Source organism: Phyllopteryx taeniolatus, chromosome 12 (genome assembly GCF_024500385.1).
Source record: "Phyllopteryx taeniolatus isolate TA_2022b chromosome 12, UOR_Ptae_1.2, whole genome shotgun sequence".
NCBI classification, from domain to species: domain Eukaryota; kingdom Metazoa; phylum Chordata; class Actinopteri; order Syngnathiformes; family Syngnathidae; genus Phyllopteryx; species Phyllopteryx taeniolatus.
The window spans coordinates 5,252,253-5,277,710 of NC_084513.1; the positions used below are offsets into that span (position 1 = coordinate 5,252,253).

At 40.8% G+C, this 25,458-nt stretch overlaps 2 protein-coding genes across 5 annotated transcripts in view; one reads left to right on the forward strand and one right to left on the reverse strand.

Annotated features, from left to right (window-relative positions):
• Window positions 1–1,911: 1,911 nt before the first annotated feature.
• cryl1 (crystallin, lambda 1) lies at window positions 1,912–24,239 on the reverse strand. Its single transcript, XM_061792490.1, has 9 exons — window positions 24,083–24,239; window positions 23,799–23,906; window positions 21,874–22,000; window positions 21,505–21,666; window positions 20,940–21,035; window positions 20,741–20,839; window positions 10,496–10,604; window positions 3,211–3,317; window positions 1,912–2,219 (listed from the first exon to the last, which is right to left on the reverse strand). The coding sequence occupies exons 1-9, from the start codon at window positions 24,106–24,108 to the stop codon at window positions 2,115–2,117; spliced, it is 939 nt and encodes a 312-aa protein (XP_061648474.1). The 5' UTR covers window positions 24,109–24,239; the 3' UTR covers window positions 1,912–2,114.
• Window positions 24,240–24,647: 408 nt separating this feature from the next.
• The window catches only part of LOC133486804 (intraflagellar transport protein 88 homolog), a 37,602-nt gene continuing 36,791 nt past the window's right edge, over window positions 24,648–25,458 (forward strand). For 2 of the 4 annotated variants that reach the window (XM_061792489.1, XM_061792487.1), the window contains exons 1-2: window positions 24,648–25,150; window positions 25,268–25,330. In XM_061792489.1, the coding sequence (XP_061648473.1) occupies window positions 25,070–25,150; window positions 25,268–25,330 (144 nt within the window). In that variant the 5' untranslated portion in view covers window positions 24,648–25,069. The remainder of the gene's footprint in view (window positions 25,151–25,267; window positions 25,331–25,458) is intronic. The other 2 variants (XM_061792486.1, XM_061792485.1) reach the window with 2 other exon arrangements.

A 25,458-nucleotide genomic window follows, 5' to 3' on the forward strand; every position in this document is an offset into this window, starting at 1 on the left:
CTTTCGCAGGGCAACGAGACTGACTCGAACCCGGCGTGTTTGATGGAGAACTTGCCCAGCTGTTCAAATAACGTGAGTACATTCTGAAATACTTCAATAAAGTACAACCGAACTCCCGAGTTTTGCTCCCGCTGCCTTTTTAAAAACATTGTTTTAGCGTGCATGCATGCTACCGTATGTTTTAAGTATTTTGGTATTTTTTTACCATGCCTGCGCCTTCTAATACGGTGCGCCCTATGTTCATCAAACTGTATGTTAGGTTCATTAAAGGCTCAAGAATTGTCTTTGATGTTTACAAAAACATGTATGTTAGGTTTGTGAAAGACTACATTGTTTTTGATGTGTGTAAGAAGACACAGGTTACATTGTCTTCAATCATAATTGTTTACCTTAGGTGAAATAAAGATTCCAAACCGATGTTTTTGGAAAACATTTGTCTTTGATACTTCATTGTCATCAAAATGACTGAAAATGACTTTAATCGTTACAGAAATGCGCGTAATAGGCTTTTTCATGACTAAATTGTCGTTTTTGAAAACCTGTATTCTAGGTTTTTCAAAAAACACGTTTACGTTTGTGGGAGACTTGATTCTCTTTACAAAAACATTTCGTTAGGTCAATTGAATACAATAACTCACAGGTGTCAAACTCATGGCCCGGGGGCCTGATCCAGCCCGCCACATCATTTCATGTGGCCCGCAAGAGCCACCACGTTTAACTGGTGCTATGATGTTCTTTTTCCCGGTACCAAAATGAGCTACGTTAAGGTGGGAAAAACCATCACTTAACAGAGGAGGTGACTTATGACCATGCCAAAAGAAACTCAATTAATGCTGCCTCCAACAAATAACGCGGCCTCCTTGACCGTTAGGCAGCCCCACTTTTACTCTAAAACTGAATGGAAACGTTACCACACGTGGCTTGGGGTGTGCCTCCAACTTAGAGAATAAATAGTTGATATTGAGTTTTTCCACACCAACACAGGATAGCGCGTCCTAACTAAGCCTTGCTGCATAAACTGATTAAGGCTTCTTGGATGAGAGGCGAAATGTCTTCGAAGACGACCAGAACAGTCCAGTTGCAATCAATTCAATGCCCAGAGAATGAAATGACCTGGATGAATAAGAATATTCACAGTCATTTGTCAAGCAGGTTCTATTTCAGTGATTTCGTGATTGAACAGTTCTGGAGGTAATCAGGCTTGAGTGTGGTCAGTGAAAATGAACTCAGTTTTCCCCGCAAAAAATTGTGAGCCACAGTTAATTCATGATTTAACAAGGGGGGCAATTCTTCACACAGGGCCAGGTAGTTTTGAATCGTTTTTCCCCCCCATTAATAAATAAAATCACCATTTAAAAACTGCCTTTTATGTTTTACTTGGGTTATCTGTGATATTTTCATTTGTCTGATTATCTTAAACTTTAAAGTGGGGAAACTGCAAAAAAAAAAAAAAAAGATTTTCAGAAGGGGGTAATACTTTTTTTTTTTTTTACAGCACTACATGCCTTTCATGTTCACGGAAACACATTACGTTGAAGGGTATTAAAAGTGCGTAAAAGCGAATGAATGGAACGGAAGCATGATGTCATAGGCAAGTAAAAACTCATGGCTGCTCCTTTCTGCCAGTCACGAAACAATTCCATCTGCTCGACAAACAGCGACCGCTCCAGCAATGACACACTGCTGGGTGATGAACTTCCTTCGTAATCGATTGACCAATCAATGACAAATGCCCATTCAATTAAAGAACAATGTGCAATAATCGGACCTAAAGAGTCATGTGGATGCCACACTTGGCTTGTAATGGTAAGCGCTAGGGCTGTTGCTATGGAAACCCCAGATTGCCTACTTTAGTGGTGTGGACCAGCCAGGACATACATGTCGTATGGTTCAAAGAACTGTACCATGCAATGAAATGATCAGACAATGTTTATTTGAAGACCGGTCACAAAAAACAGACAGCCCTTATAACCCTGACTGTGGTTATAAGTCAAAGCTATGTTCACTTGTCTGTTGGAGTCGTGTAAGTAAGAGGCTTGTGTTTGGGGAAAAACAACAAGTATTGCAAGGAGTGAAATGATCTCCAGTGATATGTTGAGGTAGTCCTGTTGTCTTCAGTGGTCTTTCTTGAGGTGGGCCAGACCCATGAGGAGCTGGTCTCGCCGTTCCCGCCGGGCCGACAAATGCCGCTCATTGTTGGGGACCAGCTCGCACATCTCCTACAATGGAAAGACTTGACGTTGTCTGATGTTTACACACGTTACACGTACACTGGATTCGTCCAAGACTAAATTGTCATTTTCTTTATGAAAAGGCATGGTTAGGTTTAATGAATACCAAATTGTCTTTGTTTACAAACAATGAAGACAAAATTGTGGTTTTCACTAAAACGTTCAGTAGTGCCTTGACTTACGAGTGACCCGATTTACGACTTTTTGGAGATTTGAGCCGTCGCTCGGATGATTATTTGTTTTGCTTTGATATGTGAACAAAAATTTTAGATACAAGCTAGACGTTGGCAGCTAAGTCAACTCACTTCACATACAAAACGCCATAGACAGGCTAACGAATAGCGTTAGTAGTCGTGGTGGTATAACCCTTATGTAGACAGACAATATAACAATACCCACATATATTATTTATCCTCTGCGAAAAATCACTATCACTGCAGTTGACTGAGTCGGTTGTGATACTCTTCTTCGTGTGTGTCTCTGTATTATTCGGCTCCCTGGTGCCCAAGGTGCACACACCAGAAGGAGCGCAATGTGGGTCTGCAATGAATGAATGGCATTTCTGTTCTTTTCAATGGAGAAAGATGATTTGAGATATCTGTTTTGAGTTACGCGCGTGGGCACGGAATGAATTAAACTCCTAAGTCAAGGCACCACTGTATTTGGAAGACCAAGTGTCTTTGATGATGACGAAAATACATACATTAGCTTCGTCAAAGATTCTAAAGTTGTCTTTGATTTTTACAACACATTTTCTGTTGAATGCAAAACAAAATTATCTGAGATGTTTTACAAAACAGTAACAGTATGTTAGGTTTCTCAAGCATTGTATTGTCCTTATTGTTTATGAATACAAGTAGCTCATGGAGACGTGGTGTCTATTATAAAACAATGAGTTATATTTTAATTGCAATGTGAACAGCTACATGATATGATCTTTGGACAAATTCTGGCCCATCTTGTCTTTGTGGATACATACGCTAATCACGCTCTTGGCATCCTCAGCAAAGAAGTCCGGGACAGGCCCAAAGGACCTCAGAACCCTTCGGATGCCTTCACCATAACGCTTCAAGTAGTCTCCGAGACCTGTGGAAGGATGGACCATCAGAGAAGTACTGCACACTTGAATGTGCCAACATGACCACGGTTAGCACATCCACTTACATGTTATTAAGGGGTGGTCATGAATGTTCTTTTATCTTTATTTTGTTTGCAAAAGCACGGACATTAGGTTAATCGATGACAAAATTGTCTTTGATGTTTACAAAATGCATGTTAGGTTCATTGAAGACCCTTTATTGTCTTTGATTTTTACGAAATAGGGTTTTCAAAGATTTTGTGTTTGGTGTTCAGTAGGGATGTTCAAAACCAGTTTTTCAGACTAATACCAGTACGAATGTTCATTCTTGAGTACTCACAGATATTGATACCCATATCGCTAGGACTTTTGTTAGATAAAATATTCAACTTACATTCAGCCAATCGGTACACACATAAAGACAATCGTGTGTTACGGTGTGTGTTGAGCGGATCTGTCCTGATTTTAGGACCTGAAACAGGTCGTGGCCGACAATTTTAAATGACGGACGTGTTCAATATTTATGACCAAAACTATTCACGTGTGCGGGGAAAGCCGAGTCATGACGCCGAGAATGGTGACGTGACAAAAAATTTAGCCCATCAAAGAAGCACCCAAGACGGACAAACACGGAAATAAATGTAAAGTATCCGGAAGTGCTTCTTCTTCTTTGTATTTTTGAAATCACGTGTGATCACGCGGAATTTCTAGACCAGCTTGTGGACCAGAATCTTTATGTGTGGTGTGTGGAGATTGTCGGAGCACATCACACGCATGATGAGCAAAACTGTTAAATGGCCGATTTTTTAACTATATATTTGGGGTCTGTAGCAGATAAAAAATCTTGAGTGGAAAAATCTTTGTGTACCAGGCCTAACACAATGACAGATAACAAAGACAGTTAACAAAGACATTGTTTATTTTGGAACGATATGATTCGCCGATGTGTCAAACCTCCGCAGTACAGCGCCAACTACTGGCAAGGAGGCCTTAGGTGGCTGGTATTGGCAGCCTTTATAAGTACCTGATACCTTGAAATAAGGTCTGTATCGGCTCTGTAGCGATTGGTATTGCTATTGGTATTACCTAGTATACACCAAGTCATAGGTTAGTCAAAGACTCTAAATTGAATTCAATGTTTGCCAAATCATAGGTTAGTCAAAGATTTAAATGATTGTTTATGTTTATGGAAACGTACATTAGGGTAGTCAACAATTCTAAACTGTCTTGTCTTTACAAAAACAAGCATGTTACGCAAACTGAAGAGTAAACTGCACACCGGGTTTGTCGAGACAGAATTGTCTTTGATGTATTTTTGAATTGTGTTTGAAACGATTGTTTGATCAAAGAGGAACAGTCTTTGATGTTTATGAAACACCGAGTTTGTCAAAGATTCTAAACTCTCATATGTTTACGAAAACTGTTAAAATGTTAATTGAGGACTAAACCACACACCGACTTAACAAAATATTTGGTCTAGGTTTGTTAGCGACTAAGTGGTCTCGTTTCCCAAAACAAACAAAAGTTTGGTTCGATGAAAACTACAAATTGGGTTTGATGCTGACAAAATTATAGATTACTTGTCAACTTTATTTTGTTTTGTTGAAGACTACTTCTTCTTGGATGTTTTTAAGAAACACGTAACGTTAGGTTTGAAGACGACTAAATTGTTTCGTTTATGAAAATGCATGCAGTGGATATAAAAAGTCTACACACCCCTGGGTTTTAAAAAGTGAGACTTTGGCTACATTCACATTGCAGGGCATGATGCCCAATTCAGATTTTTTGTTCAATCCAATGTTTTTATGTTGTCATTCACATAATAAAAACAAATGCAGCTTCGACTGTGGATGGAAAGCGTCGGTGACATCACACGCATGCGCACAAAACAGGAGGTCACATTGGGCACAACCACGAGTGGCTATGTTGCCGGAGGTAAATACGACCCCTTGCGTAGGTCTCGTCAGGACACATTTGTGGCCATTACAAGGCTTTTGTGCAACCGGAGCCAACATTTTCTTATTTATCAGTTCAACATCTTCTTTTCCCCAACTGTCTGTTTTCTGCTCTTTCGTCAGCCGTTGCAGTTTTGTGGCGAGCTGTTTTGCCGAACAATTATGACGTTTGAGGACGTATCTCACGTTTGATACATATCCGATTTATATCCACAAATGAAAGAGAGAGTAGTTCCACAGAGTAGTTCTGTGCTGTATGACTGTTTGCTTAAATACAAACTTGAAACTATATTTCTTGCCCTCATCGACTCCCTCCACAAGCGTATCAACAAAAAGAACGGGAAAAATAATGCATAATAAATGCAACTCAATGGTGATAAACAATGCTGCGTTTGCGCCAAACATACATTTTGCAATGATGGCCAAAAATGTCAATCTTCAATCAATGTTTTAGATTACAGGTCATATTAATGGTGGAAAAAGTTGTGGAATTATTTATTATGGTCTGTAGACTATTTAAATCCACTGCATGTTAGATTTGTTGACCTCTCTTTAAATTGTCTTTGATGTTTATACAAAATCAAACAATAGCTTTCAATAAAGCATCAAAATTGTCCTATGGCTTAAGAAAACACATACGACGACTGAAAATGGAGCTACGCTCACATAAAAAATCTATTAGGCTAACAATGTGCAGTAGAAAACTACAAACTTTCACACGCTTCCTTCTCGACACGGCCATGTCACGTCATTGATTGCTCTTTAATGATTTCCTCGTGACAAAGGCAGCAGACATTTTGCTTAACGAATGATTAATACCACGCGCCAATAAATCTGTTAACCATTAGTAAACAGGGAAACTTTGCTCGCGATTCAGCGACGTGATGCTACATTTTAGAGTTGTAACAAACAACTGTCTGGATAGCAGACAATGATTAGACGTAACACCATAAAGAGTTGGCTGCTTTTGTTGTTGAGTGTGACATAAAGATGCGACCCTCAGCTATAAAATCAAGTCAAAGTGGAACATTTCCAAATATCAAAATACAACCCCAATTCCAATGAAGTTGGGACGTTGTCTTAAACACAAATAAAAACAGAATACAATGATTTTCAAATCATGTTCAACCTATATTGAATTGAATATACTACAAAGACAAGATATTTAATGTTCAAACTGATAGACTTTATTGTTTTTAGCAAATAATAATAATAAATAATTTAACTTAATTTTATGGCTGCAACACGTTCCAAAAAAGCTGGGACAGGGTCACATTTACCACTGTGTTACATCACCTTTTCTTTTAACAACATTCAATAAACGTTTGGGAACTGAGGACACTAATTATGGAAGCTGTTGTAACACGTGCACAATGTGGTTTGGCATTGTCTTGCTGAAATAAGCAGCGCCGTCCATGAAAAAGAAAAAGTTGCTTGGATGACAGCAAATGTTTCTCCAAAACCTGTATGTACCTCTCAGCATTAATGGTGCCTTCACAGATGTGTAAGTTACCCATGCCATTGGCACTAACGCAGCCCCATACCATCACAGATGCTGGCTTTTGAACTTTGCGTCCATAACAGTCCAGAACTTTTCCTCTTTGGCCGGACGTTACGACGTCCAAACTTTCCAAAAACAATTTAAAACGTGGACTCGTCGGACCACAGAACACTTTTCCACTTTGCATCAGTCCATCTTAGATGAGCTCGGGCCCAGAGAAGCCGGCGGCGTTTCTGGGTGTTGTTGATAAATGGCTTTTGCTTTGCGTAGTAGAGTTTCAAGTTCCACTCACGGATGTAGCGCCGAACTGTATTTACTGACATTGCTTGTGAATGACTGAGCAATTCAGGGAAGCTCCTTTTATACCCAATCTGTTCCCAATTAGCCTGTTCACCTGTGGGATTTTCCAAACAGGTGTTTAATGAGCATTCCTCAACTTTCTCAGTCTTTTTTGCCACCTGTCCCAGCTTTTTTGGAACGTATTGTAGCCATAAAATTCTAAGTTAATGATTATTTGCTAAAAACAATAAAGTATCAGTTTGAACATTAAATATCTTGTCTTTGTAGTGTATTCAATGAAATATAGGTTGAACATGATTTGCAAATCATTGTATTCCATTATTTATGTTTAACACAACATCCCAACTTCATTGGAATTGGGTTTGTATTTATCAAACCTACCTAAAATCAAGTCAACACAAGAAAAGCTACATTATGCAATTGTATATTTAAAAAAAAAAAAAGGCAAGTAGGAGTTTGTTTATTTGTCCCACATTTTAATTCATCTGAAAAAATGTAGTAGGTGTTGCTGTTTTGCTTAGCAACGGATGGTAGTTAACTTTATTATTGTCTGTCATTATTGTCTATGAACGTAATTACCAGTCACCACCCATTTGTTTGTCTTCCTGACAGTAAAAAGGGAGCTGTCTCGTTGAGGGAGACTTCCAAGAGACTTGGCTTGGTCAGTGTTACTGTTTTGGTTAGCAACAACTTTTGAATTGCACTCTCTTAACTTTTTAACATCCATGTGTCAACATCAGGTTATACAGTACCCCCCCCCCCCCCCCCCCCCCCCGCTATATCGTGGTCCTGCAACAACCTGTTACTCATTTTTGTGCTACCCATTGCTCTTGCTCTCTCCCAACATATGTGTTTTAACATGATTGTATTGTTTCAAAAGTGTGTTTAAAGACCTTATTTTTTTAAAATGCTATAAAAACATGTATTTTAATAGATTATTTTTATATCATGGATTTCACTTATGGTGGCAATGGAGAAAGGATTACTCAAATATGAGTTACTATAAGTTAGAACAGTGTGATCTAACAATACATATCGTAGATATAAAACGTCAATTGAACAATATAACGACATATTGTTAAAAACAAAAACAGTTTATGCACAATGTACATTAATCAATATCAAAAGACATGAAGAGAGGCTTGCACCAGATTTGGCAGACAGCTCATTTCCATCTGTAGTCTGTCTATCATTAGATTTCCATTGTTGCTATTCTTCTTTGTCGCTTAGGTACGTACTCCTTTTACATGGTGTCCCTAATATTCAGACTGAGACAACACAGTCAGGCCGTCAGAACAAGCTAACAAGCTTGTGTTCCTAAAACTCAACCACTGAAGCAGTTCATTTATTTGGACCTTTACTGGATAAATCCTAGACATACTTGAATGTTACATGAAGCACTGTGTTGTCCATCCATCCATCCGTTTTCTTTGCCGCTTATCCTCACTCGGGTCGCGGTCTACTGGAGCCTATCCCAGCTATCTTCGGGCGGGAGGCGGGGTACACGCCAGCCAATCGCAGGGCACATAGAAACAAACAGCCATTCGCACTCACATTCACACCTACGGGCAATTTAGAGTCTTAAATCAACCTACCACACATGTTTTTAGGTTGTGGGAGGTAAACTGGAGTGCCTGGAGAAAACCCATCCAGGCACGGGGAGAACATGCAAACTCCACACAGGCAGGGCCGGGATTTGAACCCTGGTTCTCAGAACTGTGAGGCAGACGTGTTAACCAATCGTCCGCCGCACTGTGTTATATTTAATTTCATTATTTGCACTTTACCGCATTTCTTGAAAAGTGGTTATACGACCAATTATTTGAATGGTATTTAAAAGTCCACTGGATATGTTTGATTTTATTTTGTATTAATCTTTTATTCATTGAATTGTGTGGTCTATATGAAACATTTTATAAATAAATAAATAAATTAATTTCATGTCATTTTAAGGAAAAATATGTCAGAATATATATCGTTCGCGGGATATAAAATGTTGTCCATATCCCACAGCTCTAGTGTAGAGGAGAGGCCGAGAACGCCCGCATTGCATCATGTGACCGACGAATTGGCCCGCGCGGCCCCTCTGCGTCACTTGCAAAAATAGTTGCTTTGCGTTGAACGCCGCGGAGATCATCGCTCGTGATTGGTCCGTTTTAGCCAATACCAGCCGTAGCGACACCCCTGGTTTGGAGGTGAACTGCAGTACTTTTTTAAAACTGCGCACATGGGTTGCGCTCGAGTAGAAAGGCAAACTACGCGCGGGAGAGCCGCAGTGACGTCAGCGCCGTCGCCGCCCGCGCGAGTATAAAGAAGCCTTAAGAATTACTATGTCTTGACCGTTATGAACTATTCTTCTGGCCTCATGGTAAAAAGGAGGCGTCCATTTGAACTCTTTCATTGCCAGCCTTCCCAGTTAAGATTAACATTTGACTTCTAAAGCCGTCAGTGGCAGTAAATTAAGGGGGGTTTCTGAGAGACCTTTCGTGGTAGGTGCTCCCGTTTTGGTTAGCAACAGAAATAAGTAAAATACATTGAACTCATTCAATGCGACCCTTCCCAGTTAACATGGATATTTGACTTCTAAAGCTTTCAATGGCAGTGAATGTGTTACGTAAAAGCTCCCTGGCAGGATAATTCTGGCGGAAATCCACATTCTTGTCTTCGCCATATGATTGGAACTATTTGAGGAGTTCTACAAGGTCCGAGAACTGTGCTTTGGACAGACACCATGTGAGCTTTTGGACGACGGGTGTGAGAGGTCAGCCATCAAAGGACGCCTTTGTTGGCGTTCCCGCTCACAGGCCCAGTGACTGTGTGGCTTTCACACCCGCAGCTGACATTCTCCATCTACCTGACGTTTCACTCTCAGCAACATCGCGGCGCGTAGCATGTAATGTATGCAGCAGTAGGACGTGAGCTACATGTTAGGTATGTGTTCATTATTATTATTATGATTAACACTCTGCATACATTTCGTTAGGTACAGCTGCACCACATGACAGCCAGTGCACAAGCTCTATCAAAACGAAGAAAATGTTAACTTTTGATTGACACGGTCAGGTTTTTTGAAAATTCAGCCCCCAAAGCCAGTTCGACTTGGCAACATGACCTTTGGTACACATGTCCGTCATGAGTAGACTCACAAAATGTTTCAATAATCCATGACCAAAAAGACACAGGAAGTCTGCCATTTTGGTTTGAAGCAGCCATTGTAGGCTCATTTTGGCCATTTCCAGGGGTCTTTCAAAGACAAATTTGTCTTGAGACTTTTTTGTCAGATTGCTACCAAATTTGAAGCGCACATACACTAAATATGGATTTGAGTTTTCGTCATTGCGCTTGGGGAGGAGAGCAGGGCGGTGAACGAGTCGTAAAAACACAAAACTCCAATAATTCAACTCCACAAAGTGCTCTTTAGCAGCTTTACCTTCAGGTGCATTGAGGTGCATGGTTTCCATGGGACCAATGAAGGCGTAGCGCATTCCCAGTCCTTCTGACATCACCAAGTCGATGTCCTGGACAGAGATGACGCCGTCCTGAGGATGGAAATGGACAGTTGAGAGAGTTAACAACCAAGACAAGCAATACTCCTTCATATGAAGAGATGTTCATATGAGTGATATAAAGATGAGGCCTAAGGATAGCTGGCTGAGGGTTGAGAAAGGGGGGAATGATGGTCCAGAATGGAGGAACAAGAATGAAGGGAGTGTTGGAATTCAGGATGACGATAGAAAGATGAGAATTATAGTCGAATCTCAGTTTTCGTATGATTCAGGTTTTGATTATTATTTGTTGATCGAAATCTTGTCCCTGTTGTCGTATATGCACTCAGTTTTTGTGTATTAAAAAAAAAAAGCGCACGACTCGGCCATTCGTTTCCCAGAATTGATACAAGTTCTTCCGACGCATTTCGTAAATTGAGTATAAAAGGTACAACAGATGGCAAGGTGTATTCCACAATGCAAGCGCTGCATAACACATTCCTGTCAAAAGTCAGAGCTTCAAAAAAAAAAAAAAAAGCACACGGTATAATACACTTTCACTGCACTTTGCTGGGCCACTTTGCTGGTGGCTTATCTAACAGTCGCACTTGATAAACAAGCGCGAAATAGTTTGAATGTGACTGCTGAATGATCTGCTTTTATTTTGAAGGCCTCATTTTTGGTGGGAGGTTATGCAGCTATTGCTCCACATTGTCCAAGTATTGCCGAGCAGAGTTGATAATAAAAGCTTGCTTTGTGGCATACGCCTTATCTGTAGTCATCTTTTTACACAGTACGACAGAAAGTTCCGAGTGCCAACCATTTGATATAGAAAAATAAATAAATGGGAGAAACACTACAGAATTCAAGAAAGAACTCTGTAAATCGCTCCACTCTGACCCCTCCTTGCCTGTACACGCCATCAAGAGGGTTCAATAAAGGTAAAAGTGATGTTAAATGTTAATTTATCCACTTCATTAGTCTTTTATAGTTATTTCACTCTGTTTTTGTATGTAAAGCTATCATTATTCTCAATAAAATGTATTTTTGTTTATATTTTTGGGTGTCTGGAATGGATTAATTTGATTTACATTCTTTCCTATGGTAAATATTGCTTTGCATTTCATCTGATTCGGGTTTAGTCAGACATTCTGGAATGGATTCATCACAAAAACTAAGGTTCCACTGTACTTTTTGACTTGTTGGAAGGGAATACGTTTGATGATGGAGGGATGAGGGTTTAGGTTAATGATGGTGGAGATGGGAGGAGTGATGGTTCATGTTGGAGGGATGAATCAAGAGTCAAATGCGTGTTGGAGTTCCGGTTGAGGATTTAAAGATGAGGACTAATGATAGAGGATAAAAGGATTGAGGACAAAGGCATGAGGGTGGTGATGTGGGGATGAAGCAGAGTCCAGTATGTGTCTGAGTTCAGGTGAGGTTGTCACATTGTAGGAAATCAAAGCTGGGAGCAAATCGGGTCGGTGAGAGGACGTGAGGGTCTGTGGGGGGCTTCACAGGCCGCTCTTTGTTCAAGTCTGCTGTTCAACAACGAGCCTGTTATCTTAGTTAAGTGGCCAGGTAGGCGGAACCTTTTCCTCCACAATGATCACCATCCGCTTTCTCAGCCACTCTGCTTTCCAATGTTGGCCTTAACTCAAGGACCCCTTCTCTCTCTCTTTCTCAGCGTAATTGGATGGCTAAGGGGAGCTTGGGGTGGGGGTCTGTGTTACATAACAAGGACCACAGGGTCACTCACACATAAACACCAAACCTCACCGTTAGCCACATTTGATTTGTTAGTTTTGGATGACTGTTTTCCAAGTAACACTCGCATAACAACATTAAAAAAACACTGCTCGAGAATATTCGCCCCCGCCAATAGTACGGCGGATTGACACAAAATCGAGCTGGCATAATGATCAGGAAAAATGGAGAAAAAAAACCTACATAGCAAAATGCGCAGGTAGTCAGCCATTTTGATTTGAACGTATGATTTAGCTGGGATTAATAAGTATTTTCTTGGAATGTTCAACAGTGGGACGGGTGACAATTTTCAAAGTTTCTTTTATATGGTGACAATGTCTGCTTGACAGATTGACAGATCGCAGCTTTTTGAATATTTTTTTAGCGAGCTGAACCATTGCGTCAATCCACTTTCTTATTACTAAATTGCCTATCTGCCGGCTTAAACATCAACTCAACTCTATATAGCACTGCTGTAGCAAAGTGCTGCAGATAAAACATAAAAGACAATAATTAAAATAATAATCCATCCATCCATCTTCTGAGCCGCTTCTCCTCACTAGGGTCGTGGGCTAAAATCATAATAATAAACCATGAATAAATAAAATATTCTTTTCTAATTATAATATATAAGAGCTCCCTTTACATTTGCATCTATCATACAGGAGATGAAGCGTTTTGTGTCTGCTGATTCGTTCCACCCCCTAGAAACAAATGGTACCCGCCTGTCTTTTTGGAATATCTTTGAACAATGAAGAAGCCTGATAATGAACAAAAATATGGACCACAATTAAAGCTCTCTATGTGGAGGTCTTATCTCGATTGCAATGGTTGATTGTCTTCTGTAAAGTGCAAATCATGTTCTACTGGCGCCCCGTGAGTCCACATTCACATTCTTAATTCTGCGGTGCTGATTCTGTCTTTACCTTGCACACACTCAGGCAGGATAAGATTCAAGGGAGTAAACCTCTGCCCCACATTCTCAACAGTGAAAGCTGGCTAACAATCCAGATGGACCTGTTGGTCCACCCCAACGAGAACAGCCAAAGAAGCCGAAAAGATCATTCCAGTCAGGCAAGTTTGTTTGTTTGTTTTCGACAATGTCAACGAAATTAATGTTGAATTGAGCGTCAATTAGAAAAGCCACCATTTTCAAACAGCAATTACAGTGATTTGTGATTTAGTCATAAGACTGGCGCTATACAGTGCGCACAAGATGTTTGGTGAGGCTCTGAGCTTATTGAGCTGACAGAGAGGTTCAGATTTTATGGCAAGTCATTCAACTCATAATGACAAACTTCCAAGGTGTTTTTGGTCATGAGTTCTTGAGACTTTTTTTTTGCAGGTGTACTCATGATAGACATGTCTACCAAATTTCATGTTAAGTGAAATGTGAGGGCTGAATTTTGGGAAAAGAAAAAAAACATGCAGCACTTCCAGGCAACTATTTGAGATGGGGGGAGGATGGGGGGTGTCACCCTACAAATATGTACATTTTCACCGGGATCAACATTTCATGAGTTATTGAGTCCTCAAAACTGCGACTTGACTTACCTTTGCTTTTCCACATTCTCTGTATTTATTTTGTTTTTGTCGAAATGAGCTATTTGGCAACAAGACACTCATTTAATAATCTGCTTTTGGATAAAACAAGAAGCTGATGCTCCATGGAGTTGATGCTGTAGTGCATTCTGGGCAACGTGGTCCACTTTTAACAGCACAGTGGCATTTTTAACAGCTGCCACATAATGGAAACCGCAGGGTTAAGTCCCATAACAGGAGCCTCGCAGGGAGCCTGAACTTCCACAGCCCGGTGCGAACACACCCCTCGCATGCTATCCTACACAGGAATTCCGCAATAGCGTGCAGAGAAGCCTTGATCCTCGCGCTGGTTGGATCAAAAGGAACCGTGCGCAGTGTGCAATTTTTGGGAATCAGATAAACGAAGATGAACCTGTGGACAATTCCAACGGGGAACACAATATTAGAGCCAGTTTAAGGTCAGGTGAGACAACAACTGTTCCTCGAGGGTGAGCTTCAGTAGTGGTGGCTGGATAGATCCAAATATTGAAGACACCAACACCAACCTTAGGATTGATACTGGTGGATTCCAATGTAATAAGATGGATACTTTCATTACAAATATTTGTTTGAACCTACGATTGCCTGGCGACCAGTTCAAGGCTAGAGAATATTGTGCTTCTTATTACTAAATCATCTATTCGGGGGCCTTTAACATCTTCACATTTGTATGTATGTACAGTGGATCCTCGATAAAACGGAATATAGGGGGGGGGCGGCGGCGGCGGTCGTCCGATATAGCTGATTGTCCGTTACATTGAAGCACTTTTTTTTTGAGAGGGAATATGCACCCATATTACTGTACAGTACAAAATTAATATTGTGTAGGTTTTTTTCGGAGTCTAAAACACACAGTACTGTATATAGTGATTGTAAATATAAAAAAGCTTGAAAATGTTTGAAGGTTCCACATTTTACCCAAATTTATCACACCAGTGTGCTTGGTCATCCTGACATTGTTGTTGGGTTAGTACAGTACTCATCATAGGCGAGTCACTTTCATGAGCCATGAGGAATTAGTGTGCTTCCTAGTTCCAAATATGTTGCCAAAGGCGAACTGCTTGGCAAAAAAATAAAAAATAAAATAAAATACTGGCCCAAAAATAGCATGTTCCAGACTCCAAAGACTTGTTTTGTACTCCTCAGAGTTAACGCCGCAAACATGCTGCTCTCTCTCTGCTCTATGTACAATAGCTATAACCATCTTCACGTGGCCACATCAATGCCCCACATTCAACATGGCCGCCACGTAGGTGACGAAGGATCTAGTATTATTATATATAGGTGACCCAGAAATACATCAGTCCCATTCTCTGCCTGCATTGTGCCACAGTGCCAGTAAACAAAGGCAGCCAAATCTGGAAATAACAGACATTGTCAACGGCATTTTAAGTGACAAATGGAAACTATTTTTGGACACCCCCCCGCCCCCCGCATCAATGATTGTATTTCTATCAGGAAACATTTCAATCAGCAGCCCACCCCTTCTGGCACCAAATGTATTTCGAAAGTGACAAATTTACGTCACCAAACCCACCCTCTGTAGACGATTGTATTGTGATCACGAAAAAATTCCGTAAGCACCCCCAACACCCTCCTGGTTGACAAATGTATTTCAATCGGGATAAATTACAGTCAGCAAACCCCCGTTGACGATTGATTTTCAGTGAGGGGCATCAACAGCGTTGTGCACCCCGGCCAGCAACACACCTTTGCATTCCACTGAGGGATTTCCAGTTATTTTATTATGCATTATTTACACCATGTGATTGGCTGGAGACCAGTCCAGGGTGTACAAAGTCAGATGGGATAGGCTCCAGCTCGGATAGCCTTCAGCTCACCCGCAACCCTTATGAGGATACACACTATAGAAAATGGATGGATGGATTTCTTTGAATTCAATGTTTTGGGGTTATTTACACTTTCTTAGTGCTCTTGTGCAAACTCCAGATATGTCAATGTATGACACAACAAGCTTTGTCATGAAAAGTCATATTGGTCAATTTGATGATGCTTAATTATTATTATTATTATTATTATTATTATTACCTTAATTATTAAAAAAAAAAATCTGGCCCTGCATTTACTTGGTATTGATGCAAAATGTTGCAGTATCCCACACCACTAGTCTCTGTAACTTGTTCTTTTCGTGCTCTTAAAGGACCAACAAGTACACTTGGCTCATCAGTGAAGCCCAAAAAACCAACACTTCACACAAAGAATGCACTTAAGGAAAACAAACATTGTGACAGGCGCAAAGGACAGGTCTATCTGTATTAATATTGCAGCGATACCTTCATTTACGAGTATAATCCGTTCCATAACCAAGCTCAAAACTTAATTTACGTGTATATCAAATCAATTTTCCCCATTGAAATGAATTGTGACTAAATAGTCCATCCACAATGGCCCTTTTCTAATTCTGGACACGCAGCAACGTACAAGTGGTGAGTCATCTGTGACACTCTTTTGTGAATGTGAACTTTGATTTCCACTTATTTCCTGAAAACACTGACAATCCATTGAAGCGCCTTTAACGCCGGTTTATCCTTGTCGTCATCGTCACGCTTCTATACCTGACAATGTTAGATGACAAAATCTGATTGCAAGAAATCCTAACATTTGTTGTCTTTACCTTTGAAAGACAACAGTAATGTATGGAATCCAGAAAGTAGGCCAGACTTAGTTTTCCATGTATTAATTAAGACTGTAACAAACATGGAGAACAAATGTCCCTTCACGCATGTCTTGTGTTTTAATACTGTAGAGAATCATTTGTGATGTCTCACAAGGAACCACTTTGTGATGCATTTGGGGGCTGGTCAGTTTTTTTAGGCCACTGTAACCTCCACTGTTGTACCTGAATGAGTTCAATGAACAAAAGTTCCTAAACTAGTTCATATTTTGTGCGAAGATGAACTGAACTTAATCATGTTTTATCAGGCAGAAATTAACTAAGAACGCGCTCATTCGGGCGTCAAAGAACAGTTGTTGAACGAAAGTTCATTTTCATTTAAGAGTGCCAGATTTTGTTAGGGAGTTCCAGGAAAACCCCGTCTGAACACACTATATACGAGCCTTCCTATATCGGCGGATAAACTTTGTATTTGGTAACAGATCCAATGCGGCCATGGCCGCCATTCATGGCACGTGGCAGCTGCGTGAGAACACGAGGCGCGGTCAGGGAAAATGAATGTGTTCATCGGTGGTTCTTTTGTAATACAGTACATTATGGTGAGAAATGATTAGGCTTACTAGGAAAATTATTATTTGTATCAGAATGCTTTTGTTAAAACTCTGCACAATCACACTGTCATGATATGGAATTTATTTTGTTTTGTACAACCCCAATTCCAATGAAGTTGGGAAATTGTGTTAAACAAATAAAAACAGAATACAAGGATTTGCAAATCATGTTCAACCTATATTTCATTGAATACACTACAAAGACAAGATATGTAATATTCAAACTGATAAACTTGATTGTTTTTAGCAAGTAGAATTTTATGGCTGCAACACGTTCCAAAGAAGCTGGGACAGGGTTATGTTTACCACTGTGTCATCTTTTAACAACATTAAATAAACGTTTAAGAACTGAGGACACTAATTGTTGAAGCTTTATAGGTGGAATTCTTTCCCATTCTTACTTGATGTACAGCTTCAGCTGTCGAACAGTCCGGGGTCTCCGTTGTCGTATTTTATGCTTCATAATGTGCCACACATTTTCAATGGGAGACAGGTGTGGACTGCAGGCAGGCCAGTCTAGTACCCGCACTCTTTTACTACGAAACCACGCTGTTGTAACATGTGTGCAATGTGGTTTGGCACTGTCTTGCTGAAATAAGCAGGGGCGTCTATGAAAAAGACGTTGCTTGGATGGGAGTATATGTTTCTCCAAAACCTGTATGTATCTTTCAGCATTAATGGTGCCTTCACAGATGTGTAAGTTACCCATGCCATTGGCACTAACACAGCCCCATACCATCACAGATGCTAGCTTTTGAACATTGGGTCCATAACAGTCCGGATGGTTCTTTTCCTCTTTGCCCCGGAGGACACGACGTCCACAATTTCCAAGAACAATTTGAAATGTGGACTCGTCGGACCACAGAACACTTTTCCACTTTGCATCAGTCCATCTTAGATGAGCTCGGGTCCAGAGAAGCCGGCAGCGTTTCTGGTTGTAGTTGATAAATGGCTTTTGCTTTGCATAGTAAAGTTTCAAGTTGCACTTACGGATGTAGCGCCTACTGACATAGGTTTTCTGAAGTGTTCCTGAGCCCATGTGGTAATATCCTTTACACATTGATGTCGGTTTTTGATGCAGTGCCGCCTGAGGGATCGAAGGTCACGGGCATTCAATGTTGGTTTTCGGCCTTGCCGCTTACATGCAGTGATTTCTCCAGATTCTCTGAACCCTTTGATGATGATGATATAGACCGTAGATGATGAAATCCCTGAATTCCTTGCAATTGTACGTTGAGGAACATTCTCCTTAAACTGTTCGACTATTTTCTCACGCACTTCTCACCCCATCTTTGCTTGTGAATGACTGAGCAATTCAGGGAAACTCCTTTTATACCCAATCATGGCACCCACCTCTTCCCAATTAGCCTGTTCATCTGTGGGATGTTCCAAACAGGTGTTTGATGAGTATTCCTCAACTTTCTCAGTCTTTTTTGCCACCTATCCCAGCTTTTTTGGAATGGGTTGCAGCCATAAAATAAATAATGATTTGCTAAAAACAAAGTTTATCAGTTTGAACATTAAATATCTTGTCTTTGTAGTATATTCAATTAAATATACGTGGAACTTGATTTGCAAATCATTGTATTCTTGTTTTTATTTGTTTAACACAACGTCCCAACTTCACTGGAATTGGGGTTGTAACTTGCTCTATCCATTACAGAAAGCATCAGTACATTTTCACACAGAGCAACTAAGCCTTCACACACAGACACACGCATGCGCACACACACACACACGTGTATCATAAGGCTCTTGATTTATTTGAATTTCACACACATTCACAAGCAAGCACATCTTGAGGACATTGATTGATAAAAATTTCACACACAAACAAGCCTTGCACCAGTGCATCATGAGGATACAATTTCACAGATTCACTCACAAGTGCATCATGAGGACCAAATTTCTCTCTCACACATGAAATCTACAGTACTGTACCTCAATTTCAGATAACATAAGGTGACTCCCTGGCACCCCCCTGAGGAATAAAATGTGATGACAGGATCCACTCCTACTAGCATGCATCTACCAATCCATCTATTGAGCAATCTTAATGATCAATTGATCCATTACATATCCTCCACTGATCCTGCCAGCCATCTAATGTGCCCCAGGGCACATTAGTGTGCCGTGAGCGCTCTTCAGGTGTGCCATGGGAAATGATCAAATTGTACTTAATTGCTCAAAAAATTATATTTACAACAAATAATATATTTTTGTTCATCTATTTATGCCAGTGAGGCATAGTGACAGACAGAACAAATGAATGCTCTTCTATTAGATGGCAGGAAGTACATGCAGTAATTAATTTATCCACTTTTTTTCGACATTTTTGTTTGTTGGTGTGCAGTGAGATTTTTCAATTGCTAAATATGTGCCTTGGCTCCATAAAGATTGGAAATCCCTGATATTGACGTTCATTCATTGACCCATCCATTAATCTAACCATCATCATATGTATTCATCTATAAATCCTTCCATGGATCAATCCATCCAGCCATCTATCAATCCATTACCTCTTCTTCACCATTCCATCCTCTTCCCATTTATCCATCCATTGATCCATCTATCGATCAGTCCATCTATGCTTCCAACCATCTGTCTGTTTATCCATCCTTCCATCCATTGGTCAATCCACCATCTATCAATCATCATCGCCACGTGGGCAGAAAACCATTGTCAGTTAACATAATTCATTGCTACATACACAAATGCAAGTTAAAACTACCATTTAAAAGCGAAAGCCATATATAGTATCAACAACAATCAGAGTCAGAAACGCCGTTGGCTTTTCTCGGCTCGAGTTCATCCAAGATGGACTGATGCAAAGTGGAAAAGTGTGCTGTGGTCTGACGAGTACACGTGCAATTGTTTTTGGTACTCATGGACGTCGTGTCCTCCGGGTCAAAGAGGAAAAGGACCATCCAGATTGTTATCAGCGCAAAGTTAAATAGCCAGCAGTGTGTTAGTGCCCATGGCATGGCTAGCTTGCACATCTGTTAAGGCACCATTAATGCTGAAAGGTACATACAGGTTTTGGAGCAATATATGCTGCCACCCAAGCAACGTCTTTTCAGGGACCTCTCTGCTTATCTCAACAAGACAATGCCAAGCCACATTCTGCATGTGTTGCAACAGCATGGCTTCGTAGTAAAGGAGTGCAAGTACTAGATTGGCCGGCCACCAGTCCACACCTATCTCCCATTAAAAATGTGCGCCGCATTATGACGCACAAAATACGACAACGGAGACCCCCGGACTGTTGAGCAACTGAAGTTGTACATCAAGCAAGAATAGGAAAGAATTCCACCTACAAAGGTCCAACAATTAGTGTCCTCAGTTCCCAAATGTTTGAGTGTCGTTAAAAGGAAAGGTGATGTAAACATGCCTGTGTCCCAGCTTTTTTGTGTTTTGGGAAATTCCAAATGTGTGAATATTTGCAAAAAACAAAAACGTTGATCAATTTGAACATCAAGTATCATCTTTGTACTGTATTCAGTTGAATAAAGGTTGAAAAGGATTTGCAGGTCATTGTTTTTATTTACATTTGGAACAACGTCCCAACTTCATTGGAATTGGGGTTTGTTTCTAAACATCCATTTATCAGGACTAACCTGGACCAGCCTCCAACACTCTGCAATGATGGCGGCCTGCACCCTGTTGAGGGTGAAGCCGTCAATCTCTTTCTTCAGGCGGACGGGCACCTGACCCACCTGATTGCAAAATAAAACAACAACAAATGTGAGTGTACTAGGCTGTTGAAATAAAAAAATACTGGTGTGACAAACATTTTCCACTGTTTATTTTTTTTACCTCGGTCATCAGGGCGTATGTATTTTCCATAATGGCCACTGCTGTCTCTGGGTGAGGTACCAACTCCACAAGTTTAACGTAGTAGGGCGGGTTGACCTAGTCACATTGGATAATGAAGTAAACCGTGTGTATCAAAGAAAACGTTAATGCAATGTTCTCAAACTGGGGACTGCGAGCTGTAGCTTGTGAGTCCACAAAATAAATTGCAATCATTTGTGTCACATCGCCGGCACGGTGAAAGACTGGTTAGCACATCTGCCTCACAGTTCTGGGGACCGGGGTTCAAATCCCGTGCCTGGGTGGGTTTTCTCCCACATCCCAAAAACATGTGTGGTAGGTTGATTGAAGACTCTAAATTGCCCGTATGTTTGAATGTCTTTGTTTCTATGTGCGCTGCGATTGGCTGGCGACTGGTTCAGGGTGTAACAGAGAATAGAGTCAGAAAATATGTGAATTTGTTGAATGCCTAAATGCAAATATGCAGGGATTCACTGTAATAACAATGCAATGTGGGAATATGGGAAATCTAATTTTGTTGGTCTGGCTTAAAAATGGCTGTACGAACCGGATGGGAAACAAGGCAGCGGCTCCTGTTCTGGACCGACAAGAAGACAGCGCTGGGCACCAGACAGGAAGTGGAGCTGCTCAGGATAACGTCTTCGCCCACCAGGCGCTCCATGTCCCGGAACAGGTTCTGCTTTACCTCCAGATTCTCAAAGACGCACTCCTAGGACAAAAAAAAACCATAATTTAACTTGAATTTGACCATTCCTGGGACTAATTGCAGCCATTAGACAGCCTTAACTGTACAAAACATTTGTAAGTAAAAAAAATAAAAATAAACGAACCACTCGGTTCATTGATGAATCTAAATTGTCTTTGATGTTTACAAAGTGTGAATGATTAAACTACTAACACACAGCAAAGCAAATACCTGCACAAAGAAAGCCCCCTGCAGAGCCTGTTGCAGGTCCTCATGACTGCTGAGCAAGGCCAACTGCTGCATTGCACTCAGTTGCCCTCTCAGCATTCCCACTTCTTGCAGCTCCATCATCTGCTTCCTGTACATACACACACACACTGTGTAAAGTTTAACCAACCATGTCACCACTTGTATAGACACGTTGTTGTTGTCAAAGTAACTTAACAGGCTGATCACGTGAATGAGGCCTGCCTGCCTGCCTGTATGTGTTTATGCACAGGCTGTTTGTCTCTGTTAATATTACACTTCTGTTTTTCTGCACCTTTTGTAAACTAACCCCACACCAGTAAATTGGCTGCTTTAATCAGAGGTGGCAAAAGTACTCACACACTGTACTTATGTAGAAGCAGTGGTTGGGAGTACAGGTACTTTGTTGCTGTGCTTAAGAAGATTTTTTAGGTTCTTGAGTATTTGTTCTTCTGGTGACTTTTTAATTTTCCTTCCTACACAAAAGTTATATCTGTACTTTCTCCTACTTTGTCAAAAAAGGCTTGTACTTTTTTCAACCTCAGCCGATTGCCTCAAATAAAGACCCAAATAGAAAGAGAGCGGTCAAGTCGTGCGGTTGAGATTTTGGTTGATCTTAGGGGAGTTTGAGGGCAGAAAAACAAAACATTATATTTCCCATTCATGGCTTTAATGGAATTGTTTAAGTTGTCGTCTACAAGAAGGATTTGCGACAAATATGTTGTCTTGTGCCAGCCTAATTACCAGCTTCTGGTGTTAATCTGAGTGAACAAATATAAGGTTTATTTTTCAGTTGTTGATAGTAAACAGGCGGCACGGTGGGTGACTGGTTAAAGCGTCTGTCTCACAGTTCGGAGGACCGGGGTTCAATCCCCGGCCCTGCCTGTGTGGAGTTTGCATGTTCTCCCCGTGCATGCGTGAGTTTTCTCCGGGCACTCAGTTTCCTCCCACATCCCAAAAACATGGTAAGTGGTAGGTTAATCGAAGACTCTAAATTGCCCGTAGGTGTGAATGATTGTTTGTTTGTATGTGCCCTGCAATTGGCTGGCAACCAGTTGAGGGTGTACCCCGCCTCCTGCCCGATGATAGCTGGGATAGGCTCCAGCGCTCCTGCGACCCTTGTAAGATGGATGGATGGATGATAGTAAACATTAAATTTTACTTTTGTACTTAAATGCATTTGAGAGTCTGTACTTTTACTTACGTACCGGAGTTGAATCAGCACTTCTACTTTTACACAAGAATCTGTACTTCTAACAGTGAGTACTTATGCCACCAAGTAGATCATGGTGTCAATTCGGCCCACCCATCCTTTTATGTGGCCCGCGAAAGCAATTCAAAATACCATTCTGGTGTAATACCATTGAGATATTTTTTTTGTTATCAATCCCCCTTTGAAAAGAAATGTAATAGTTGAAAAACATGTTTTATAGGCTTCTGATTTCAAAACTGGTTATTCATCAATGTGTTGTTGTGAGGTCATATTTCATTTATATGGGTTCACAGTTGGAGCGGCCCTCGGAGGGAAGTCATAACTACGATGTGGCCCGTGACAAAAATGAGTTTGACACCCCTGAACGAGATGAAGAAAAGATACTAGATTCTAATTTTAAGTAGTACTGTTTCAACACCTGTACTAAAAAAAGAAGAAAAAAAACTGGAAAAAAAACTGAAATGTACTTTGGTACAAAAGTAAAAAAAATATTTTTAATGTCAATTATATACGATACCGGTTTTGATAACTCGTCTTTCATGTTACGCTCATGTATCTTGTCTATGATTTAAACTTATGTTTAACACTGGTGTGGAGACATCACACAAAACAAACCAGTCCTTTAGATTCTCATTGGGACGTCTCGCGAGATTTTAATCCCATATCGCACACATCGTGAAATATTTTGATTACTAACTTCATCTCAGTCATTGCGTTGGCTGCCTGTCCTGCTTGGTTGTCGTAGAGTTTCACAGTGTAGCCTCCACTGGCGAACACCATTGCCCACGACCGCCCTATCAGCCCACTGTAACACACGCATACACCATTTGCACTCAAGTTGTGTTCAAATTAAGCAAAAAAACAAAAAACAAAAAAAAGTGTTCATGCACAATCAGGAAATTTGAGCTAATGCTAATGTGCATCGCGTAATAGTTCACATGGCAGCCATTACGTACTACAAACAGATGAAGTCTCGCTCACCTGCCGATGACGGTAATGATCTTCATGTTTTAAGTGCTCACTTATTTGATCTTTTAAAACAAAAACAAATGTGCCGAACTTCCTAACAGAACTGTTCCCCGCCCCGTCAGACGTCACACTACGTGGTTGCGACATGCATGTTATGGCAACTCGAAAGGCTGAAAACACACCAAAACTACTTACATAAAAGCAATTTAATAATGTTCGAATTTATAAATTTTGAACATGAATGTGATACGTTTACGTTTAGTTAAAGGCATTCTAGCTATAACTGTGACGCACGAGCCTGTCATTAAGCGTTTATACTAGCAACAGTCGGGTCTTTTAAAACCAACAAATCTGGCCCATTCCGCATGGAACACGCCGATTCGCAACTAACAGCATTTGACAAAATTATCTTCGTCTAAATTATAAATGTTATTGCTTTAAAAGTAAGGCGCAAGTTCATGGCGTCCGCTTGTATCATAGCAACGGCTTAAACGAGCTTCGACCAATGAATGTGAAGATAGGTGATGATTGACGCGCAAGTGACGAATCGGGTCAAACCAACGTGTTCCGCCCACGGGACATGGAACCCGGGGGGATGACAGCAAACTCCTCTAGTCACGTATCCTCGTCTTTTCCACGCTGACTTTATCATGATTTACATTCATAAATACATTGGTACATTTTTACCGTGATATGAAAACTAAAAGTAAGCGATTCTTAGCCTTATAAACTAAAAGGACAGGCGCAAACTTGTCACTCACGCATGTTTCACAGCAACAGCTTGAAACCAGCTTCGACCAATGAACGTGAAGCTACACGTTTATGGAGCCGCCAAGGACGAATCATATCTCATAAAAAGGAAAATAGTCCAGCCTATGTCGTGTGGAATGCTGGGATTGACAACAAACTTCTCTAGTCGACTATCTCTAGCTCCCCCTCCCACACACACACCCACACCCGCTAGCGTTCAAACTTGTTTTTTGGGGTGGGGGAGACAAGATGGAAAATGTTCATCTGGCGGTAGAGGAAGAGGATATTTACTCGGGATACAACGACTACAACCCAACGTACGACACCGAGGTGAGAGACGTAACGTAGCCTACTAAGAGTTAGCTAACTTGCTACCCAGTCAGCTAAACAAGTTGGACCCCCAAAAATGCTAAATGTGGAGAATAACGATCACTTTACCCATTCAAGGAGCTGGATAATGATGCGGGCTTCCAAGAGGCAGTCAGGACCAGTCATGGAAGAAGACCCCCGGTCAGTAATGAACTGTAAATGACAACGTTTGTGTCGTTATAATGGACAAGTGCCGCCTCACGCAATTTAAGTGGTAGTTAACATGAATCAAATGTGACAATTCCACTATATGAATATCGGCGTGTATT